Here is a 9,403-nt window from a genome sequence, read left to right as displayed (position 1 = left end):
TATATATATATTTGAAAAATGGTTTATTCCCAGCTTTGTTCCAAAAAGGATTGAAGGAAGCAAGTAAAGAAATGTATTTGCAAATACCTCTTATTGCCAATGCTCAGATAAGTACATCGGACCTTGATTACAACTTCACTTTTTCTCGGGATGACTGTGCTCATTAATTAATAACCAGGCAAACGAAACATGTTCCTGCGCCATAGAGGAGACTGGAGTAACCCACAGAAAAGCTCTCATTTTGAGCACGATCTGCCTAGTGAAGTTGACCTGATCACCCAGATTCTCAAGGACTGTGACCCCAAAAGGGCTTTAAACTCTTTCCGAAAATTTCTAGTACAGACTATTTATAGGAGTGAAACATTCTAAATTTCAAAATGTAGTTTGTTGAAAATAAACCCCACCCATAATAAAAAAGGTGAAGAGGAAAAATTCCATCCTGTAACTACAGGTTTCTCTGCATGGAAGTCTAGCATCTTCCTTCTCGTTCTTCTTGCTTTTTTGTATTTTTTGTCTTTCTGTATTTTGTAGAATAAGTATGTAACATCAATGAGAAAGACATCAAAACAACTCATTTAAGATGATGTATGGAAGTAGAGTCAAAAAAGCTTAATTTCCCTTAACTTTGGTGTTTTTTGTGTGTCTACTTTATTATAATGTTGTATCCCCTTAAAGTTCCCTTCATTCTTCATCCATGAATTCTGTCACTTCTTCTGACTATATCTTACAGTGATTTATTAAACCCAAGACTTTATCTGAGTTCAGGAGCAGAAGTTCTTAGCCTGGGGACATAAATTATTCCTCTGAGACTATGTATAATAATGTTCCTTTTCTAGGGAGAATATGCATAGTATTTCTTAGAGACTTAAAGAAAACTGTAATAACCATGAAATAAAAACTCATGTTCTGAGACCAGCTTTGCTGTGCTTCCCTGGACATAAGGAGGCGATGACATTTGGAGTAGAGAGGATAGCCCAAACTCCTCAGCGTGAAGGGGCCACAGCGACTGTAGACCCACCCTCCCTTTTTGACGACATATAGTAGGAGCTGGATGCCTGTTGGCTGCCAGCAATAGCACTGAAGAGAACTCAAAATGAAGGGGAGATTTGAAGTGACGGAAATCAGAAGTCCAACAAAACCATTACACTATTGCAAGCACTTGCAGCATTATCTTGCTTTTCATTTTAGCAATGTTTAAAGACATTATTGATTGAGGCGAAAGTCACATAACGTAAAATTAACCATTTTGTGGCGTTTAGCAAATTTTAGATTTCCTTTTATGTATTCTGGCTTAAGATTCTTAAATAATATTATCATAAGCCTAAAGGGCCATGGGATGCTAGTTATCATGATTGCTTCATTGTTTAATTGCTCTGAGGGTAAAGCAAGCCTATTTTTTTTTTCGAGGACTTGGACACCACAGCACTTTCCTGGGCATTGGTCTATGACACGCAGGCCAGGAATTCCTCATCCTCTCCTTAGTGCTGGATCCCGCTTCCTCAGTGGGGAGAAACCCAGGCTTTTAAAGCTTCTGGTCATGGAAGACTGTCCATTTCCCGCCTCTCCTCTTCCTCCAAACTAGAGCTCAGAACAGGCCAGGGACAAGGCAGTTGTGCGGACAAGGGGACGGAGAGACATGTCTTTGTGCAGCTCTAGGAGAGCCACAGTGGCGTGCAGTGTGCTCATTCACCGCTGGGGTGCCTGCCGAGCCGGGTTCAAATCCCAGCTCTGCGGCTCACCGCCTGTGTGTCCTTGGGCCCATTATTAACCTCTCTGTGCCTCTGCTCCCTCCTCTGGGGGACAGCGAAAATTAACTGTGCTTAGGGTGTTTGGTTTATAAAATGAGATCATGGAAGTAAAAGCACTTAGCATAACATCAGGTGCATAACAAGTACTACAAAATATTAGCTCTTGTGACTTTTATCCTGCTCCTCCTCATCGACATTTTGATTGGCACAGGCATGGAGCTGCATATCTCAGGGTCGACTTAGTGACCCCACAGCCCCCACGAGCAAATTCAACTCATCGTCTAGATGTGGAGGCTGCGCTTTCTGGGGAACCGACTGGGAAGTGAGTCCTGAGCAGGGCACCCAGCGCTGTGATGACCGGGGTTTCACACAGCCCCTGTTACCTGGCAAAGTCAGAGCAGCAAAGGCAAGAACCCTCCTCCCCCTCCTCGCCACCCCAAACCATGACTGGGGCTGGTAGAGCTCAGGCTACAATCAACAGCTTCCAGAAAGTGACCGAGCAGCTTGCACCTGTTTTTCTAACAGAAACAAGCAAAACGAACCTCTTCCGTGGCTTCTTATCAACTTATTCCACTCCGAGAATAAGGTTCCAGGAACCTCTACTCAAAACTACAACTTATTCCACTGACCTCTGAAACATACACCTGGGAGGGACTTCTGGGGAGTGGTGAGGCCCAAGCCACCCTAAAGCCAGCACCTGTGACCTCGCACACAGCCCGCACAGCCGACTGTTTTGTCTTTCACACTCAGCAGGGCTCCTCCGCTGAGGCTGTCAGGGGTTTGGGAAGCTCTGGGGCCCAGTGGGGTTGGGGGCGAGCGCCAGAGATGGTCCCCCCCCCCCACCCCCACAGCCACTCACCCATGAAGTAGGCGGTGGTCTTGCAGACAGCGCTGCCGAAGATGAAATCCTTGAGCAGGTTGGGGATGAGGTTGAAAGGCATGCAGAAGAGGCAGAGCATGAGGTCGCTGACGGCCAGGGACAGCAGAAAGATGTTGGTGACGGTCCTCATCCTCTTGTTCCGAATCAGCACCGTGATGACCAGGGTGTTCCCCAGCACGCTGAGCAGGAATATCAGGGAATACAAGAGAATCTGCACGGCCGGCTGCCACTCTGCAGGGGGGAGCAGGGACAAGACGGAGAGATGGAGGTGATCAGAGCAGAATGTTAAAACCTCAGCACATGAAGCCAACGCTTATTTCCTCCTGATCCCCCCCCCCCACACACACACACCCACACACAGGGGTGTGATCATTTGATTCTGCTGCTTCTTAAAGGTTGGTTTGTGCAAGGATCACTCAGGGAACCACTTTTTCTTAAGAACAAAGCTCCCCAGGGAGAAGGGATGGCTTTCTTTCAGAGCCGCTGAGCGTTAATCACTTCTTCACGCCGGATTTGCCCCAAGAAAAGGGGACAGCTGGCTCCTGACAGCACCTTTTCTGTGACGCTTGTAAGTTGGAGCGTCTACACTCGCTCGCTCGCTTGCTCGCACTGCCTTCAGCGCCTCCTCCCACTGCTTTTGTTCCCCCAAGTCCTGGCCGTTAATCCCCACTCTCCTGGCTGAGGGCAACAGAGAATATCTGACTCCATTCTGCTCTCTGATCTCTTAGCCAAACTTCTGCCCAGACGACTTTTTCCAGCCCTGTCTCAGGGAGACGTGGTCCTGCTCTCTATGCCAGCCTCGCCTTTTGCTGATCTCTCCCTCTCCGTTAGAGTTTTCCGAATTAAAAGGAGAGTCTCTGCCGCCTACCTTTGGACGGGAGGGGCCGATCCAAGCAGAAAAGCGTCTCATTCTCGATGCCTAGTTCGCAGGGCAGAGTGATGTTGCTCCCATTCACAAGGAAGCTGTCGATCGCATCCATCCTTGCCTGCTGCTCTCCACCCAGTGCTGGCGAGCGGGTGAATTGCTCACTGTCACTCATGCCTCTGAGGACCCGAGCCCCGAGCGTCTCCCAGATGCGACCTGCCGTGGAGGGGCAGGGAGGGAGGGTCCTCCAGGTGTGGGCTTTTCCAGCCATTCCTCCAGGAGACTTGAGTTCACTACGCTCAGGCCAGCTGGGCAAGCAGTTGCACTCCTGTCTTGGAAAAGGCAGCCAATGCAAGCCAAGCCCGCTCCACCTTCCAGGCCCACCCCTCCCGCTCCTGGGCCAGCCCTGGGGCCCTGAGCATAGCCTGGCCGGGAGTTAACCCTTCCCAAAGTGTCGCTGCTTTTACACACACATGCACGCACACGTGGACACACACACACACACACACACACACACACACGGCCACAAGCGCACATACACACACTCCCCCAGTCCCTCTGGTCTCTGCATAGGAACCTGTCCACCATCCCAGACATAGGCAGAATGAGGCCCAAACTGGCTGTGTGAGACAGGAACAATTAACACGGTAACAGATATGATAATGCAGACCATCAGGACTAAAGGACACGGAGGGGCTGTGCTTCTGCCTCCTTATAGAAAAGCAATTAGTGCCTTTTAGCTTTGGAACCATGCCCAGCCGTGTGTGTGCATATAACTGCCGGCTGGTTGTTACCAACCACAGTGTTATTTCTGTGCTCTCTGCCCTTGTTAACCGAAAGGAGGGGGTAGTTTTGAGTAGAGGTTCCTGGAACCGTATTACAAAAATTTTTTTGCAAGATTTCCCATTCTTTTATTCATGTTTGTATTGGTTCATCCATTCAGCACATATTTGTTGAGAGTCATCATTCTCCAGGCACTTTTCTAGGCCCATAAGCAAATAATGAACAAGATTATGTCAGATTGAGTTACGCACCACAAGGGGAGTAAGGCAGGAAGACGTGGTGGAGAGGAATGGACTGAGGGTGCTGATGGAGATGGAGTGGTCAGGAAAGATCCTGGAGGAGAGAACCAGGATCTGAGACCCGGTGACAAGGAGGGGGAAGCTGGGGAAGATCTGGAGAAAGCATCGGGGCAGGAGGAACAGTAAGTGCAAGGGCGCTGAGGTGGGAAGGAGCTTGACTTGTTTGAGGAAGGGATGGAAGCGGGAGTGAATGAGGGTCACACAGGGGGAGGGGAGGTTAGAGAGGGGGATGCACTGGGAGGATTGGGTTTTCTATGAAGCTCTGTGGTTTTGAAAGCCCCTTAATGCCCATCACGCAGAGGGCTCCTCAGTTTAGACCTCTGGGAAAGCAGGCAATAGCAGGACCCCTGTTTTTGACATCTGCTTGGTTGGGCTGAAACTTGGTCCATTGGATAGATACCTCTGGGTCCCCTTGTGTACTGACAATCTCTCAGTCAACAGAGCTACACACTCTGTCCTGCTGAATCCCTGCTGGACACAGATGAACTCAATGAGACGTCTTTACCATCAAGGCTCAGATGTAGGGCTGGGAAGACGGTGACACCTCTTTTCTTTGAAACCATGACCATCTCATGTTTCAGGCACTTTTTCATGGACACCAGGAGTGGAAGAAACATTGGAGAAGCAGGCAGTAGCTATTAAGAGGCTTTGGTGTTAGGCCTGTGATCAAATCCTGGTCTCACTGGGTACCTGCTGGGCACTAGGCAAATTTCTTTCTTTAAAAAAAATATATTTCTTAATTGATTTCAGAGAGGGAAAGAGAGATAAAAGCATCACTGATGAGCAAGAATCACTGATCGGCTGCCTCCTGTACACTGCACACCACACAATGGGGATCAAACCCGCAACCCGGGCATGTGCCCTGATCAGGAATCGAACCATGACCTCCTGGTTCATAGGTCAGTGCTCAACCACTGAGCCATGCTGGCCAGGTAGGCAGGTTTCTTAGCCTCTCTAAGACTCATTTCCTTCATCTGTCAAATGGGGAAGAAAATGACTTCATAGATATTTGTTACGGAGATGGACTGATTGCCTCCAGGCACTACCTGACACAGAACATGTTCAGTAAATCACAGGTAGTATTATTAGCCACCTAACAATCACTATTATTTATTTTATGCACAAGGAAACTGAGACGCAGAGTGGCCACGTGGTTTGCTGGAGAGAACCAGCGGTAGATGCCCCCCAAGTGGACCCGCAGCCCATCCTCGCACCACTTCCTGTAGCATGAAGCTTTCTTCATTATCCTAGTGCCCTGCAGCCCCCTGGAGCCAGGATGCCTGTCTCTGCGCCTCCTACCAGCCACTCGTCCTGCTGGCTGGCTCTTCCCAGGGTGCGGATGGAGACGGACCCCGCCCTCGGAGGGGACAGAGTGCAGAAACAATCAGGTACAGCTACATTCCACCCCCCTGCCGGTCCCAAGGGCTGGCTGCCGTGAGTGCTTCCCCTGGGCAGAGGGTGCCTCCCTCGAAGGGTCATCCAGCCTGCTGCCCCCATAGTTGTGGGGAGCCTGCTGCTGCGTCCAAGGCAGAGGTGCAGAGGGCAAGGCTTGACCTGCCCTGGCCTGAAACGGACAGAGCCCAATTTGGGATAAGCTTCTTCCTTCCCTTCTTCCCTCCCCTCATTCCTTCCTTTCTCTCTCCCCCCCTTTCCTCTCTCCACATTCCTATTCCATTCTGGGGAGGAGTGGGCAGGCATGGGGGTGGAGGGGGTTAGGAGGGCAGGTGCTACAGGTTTTGTAAACTCACAGGAGTGAATGTGGCACGTTTGAGTGCTGTGCTTTAGAGGCTTTCGTGCGTATCTGAACCACAGGCGAGTGGTTGAAGAATGTGGATTCCAGGCCCCTCCCAGAGGCCTGGGAGTCTGCACTTTTATCCTGCATCCCTGGCGATTCAGACGGAGGCCAGTGACCACAGGGCCACCTCTCAGGAAGCTCCTTGCAAGGCACGATGAGGGTGAGCACAGGTGTCAGACTGCAGGAACCTAAGCCTGGTCTTCACCACCAGCTGTGGGACATGAACAAATTACTTCACCTTTCTGTCTCAGCGCGCTCAGCTGCAGAATGTGCATAATAACTCAATGCTACCTGTAAACAAAGCCCTAGCCCAGTGATGGCGAACCTTTTGAGCTCGGCGTGTCAGCATTTTGAAAAACCCTAACTTAACTCTGGTGCCGTGTCACATATAGAAATTTTTTGATATTTGCAACCATAGTAAAAGAAGGACTTATATTTTTGATATTTATTTTATATATTTAAATGCCATTTAACAAAGGAAAATCAACCAAAAAAATGAGTTCTCGTGTCACCTCTGACACGCGTGTCATAGGTTCGCCATCACTGCCCTAGCCAGATTGGCTCAGTGGATAGATCGTCAACCTGCGGACCAAAGGGTCCTGGGTTTGATTCTGGTTAAGGGCAAGTACCTCGGTTGCAGGCTCCTTCCTGGCCTGGGCCCTGGTCCAAGCTTGTGCATGAGGCAACCTATAGATGTGTTTCTCTCACATCAATATTTCTCTCTGTCTTTCCCTCTATCTTCCACTGTCTCTAAAAATCAATGGAAAAATATCCTCAAGTGAGGATTAAAAAAACTAAAAGCCACACGGGGAGAGCACTTACTAATAGAACAACACCTGGAACATAGCACTGGACACTCACTTATTATTAGTGCATTATGATTAATTCCAGGGATGCTCTATTTACCCCCTTGATCATGGCCAGGTTAAGGGTCTGTATCTCCAGGACCCTAGCACAGTGCTTGGCATATAGTATGTGTTTGGGAAATATACATGCATAAAGAGAAAACATTAGGAGAGCCAATACTTGCTTGCTTATTATATCCTTTTATAACTCTGTTGCATGGGTTATTTTTCCTGGCCCACTCTGGATTTTTCACTCTGAGTTTCTGAGCCAGGATTACCATAGCTTTTAACTAAAAAAGAGAGAATTCAAGGAGAGACGTGAGGGCTTTCAAGGGAAGAGGTGATGCGTTTTCCAGGGTGGTAGCCCTCATTTCATTCTTCAACACACACTTATTAGATACCTTCTAAGTGCCAGGCACTGTGCCAGGTGCTGAGGGCAAGCCATGAGCCAAGTAGATGGAAATTCTCAGTCCATCCCAGGAGACAGGCGATAAATAGACTGGGTGAAATGACAGGGCCCCTCTTGCCTCGAGCCCTATCCTCTGATTGGGCACCGTTCCTGGCAAATTGATATTAAGTTACTAAAGTGAGGTGAAACGGTGCAAGGCCCGCCTCTCACTCCCAGACACACAGTGCTGGGCTGAGCGTGAGCCCGGGTGCCTCCTCCAGTCTTTGGGTGTTGGGGACTCATCTCTGGCAACTACTGCCCCAGGAGGACGGAACACGAGCAATCTTGGTGGGTTCCTGGCTAAGGAAATCCATAGCTGCTCCCCAAACCATTCTCCATCTTATCACCTACAAGATGGATATGTATTTTTTATTCATCCTATCTAATAAAGAGGGAATATGCTAATTGACTGCCATGCCCTCAAAGATGGCAGTGCCCACCTCCACAAGATGGCCAGCAGGGGAGGGCTGTTATGAGTGACTAGGCAGGCAGGGGAGGGCAGTTAGGGGTGACCAGGACTGCAGGGGAGGGCAGTTAGGGGTGACCAGGCCGGCAGGGGAGGGCAGTTGGAGGCGATCGGGCTGGCAGGGGAGCAGTTAGGCGTCGATCAGGCTGGCAGGGTAGTGGTTAGGGGTGATCAGGCTGGCAGGCAGAGGCAGTTAGAGGCAATCAGGCAGGCAGGCAGGTGCATGGTTTGGAGCTAGCAGTCCTGGATTGTGAGAGGGATGTCTGACAGGGATCGGGCCTAAACTGGCAGTTGGACATCCCCTGAGGGGTCCCAGATTGGAGAGGGTGCAGGCTGGGCTGAGGGACACCCTCTCCCCTCCCCCAGTGCACGAATTTCATCCACCAGGCCTCTAGTTATAACATGAATCACATGCTCACGGGCCCTTTTTTTTTTTTTTTTGAAGTGGAGAAAAGTATATAAGTGTAAATGTAACACAAATTTCAGGGCTCCACCTGATTTATATTTTTAATTTCATTTTCTTTAAATATATTTTTTTATTGATTGCAGAGAGGAAGGGAGAGAGAGAAAGAAAGATAGAAACATCAATGATGAGAGGGAATCATTGATTGGCTGCCTCCTGTATGCCCCCCACTGGGGATCGAGCCCACAACCCAGCCCACATGCCCCTGATTGGAACTGAACCTGGGACCCCTCAGTCTGCAGGTCGACGCTCTATCTACTGAGCCAAACCAGCTAGGGCTTTAATTTCATTTTTTTAATTACAGTTGATATTCAGTATTATTTTGTATTAGCTTCAGGTATACAGTGGTTAGACAATCATATACTTTACAAAGTGTTTCCCCTGATATTTCCAGTATCCCCCCTGGCACCATACATAGTTATCACACTATTACCAACTATATTCCCCACGCTGTAATTTCATCTCCAGGACTGTTCTGTAGCTACCAATCTGTATTTCTGAATCCTTTCACCTTTCTCACCCATCCCCTGAGCCCCCTCCCCTCCGCCAGCCATTGGTCTGTTCTCTGCATTTGAGTCTGTCTCAGTTTTGTTTATTTTGTTCTTCAGATTCCACATATGAGTGAAATCATACGCTATTTGCCTTTCTCTGCCTGACTTATTCCACTCAGCATAATGCCCTGTAGGTCTATTCACGCTGCACGTGACTTGTTCATAACGTGGTGCCACTTTCAGAGAAACGTAGTCCAGAAGCCAGAGGAAGTTAATGGGAAATCGCACATCACAGGGCAGCCTGACATTTTTAAAAATTC

The 9,403-nt window shown here is 49.0% G+C and overlaps 1 protein-coding gene across 1 annotated transcript in view; it reads right to left on the bottom strand.

The window, feature by feature from the left end:
- Positions 1 to 3,936, bottom strand: part of CCKAR (cholecystokinin A receptor) — a 10,104-nt gene extending 6,168 nt beyond the window's left edge. The window contains 2 exon segments of the mRNA XM_005877656.2: positions 2,608 to 2,859; positions 3,497 to 3,936. Of these exon segments, the coding sequence (XP_005877718.2) occupies positions 2,608 to 2,859; positions 3,497 to 3,764 (520 nt within the window). The 5' untranslated portion in view covers positions 3,765 to 3,936.
- Positions 3,937 to 9,403: the final 5,467 nt, after the last annotated feature.

Source organism: Myotis brandtii, unplaced genomic scaffold (assembly GCF_000412655.1).
Source record: "Myotis brandtii unplaced genomic scaffold, ASM41265v1 scaffold525, whole genome shotgun sequence".
NCBI lineage: Eukaryota > Metazoa > Chordata > Mammalia > Chiroptera > Vespertilionidae > Myotis > Myotis brandtii.
The sequence above is the reverse complement of the archived record's forward strand: the minus strand, read 5'-3'. Positions and strand labels throughout refer to the sequence as shown.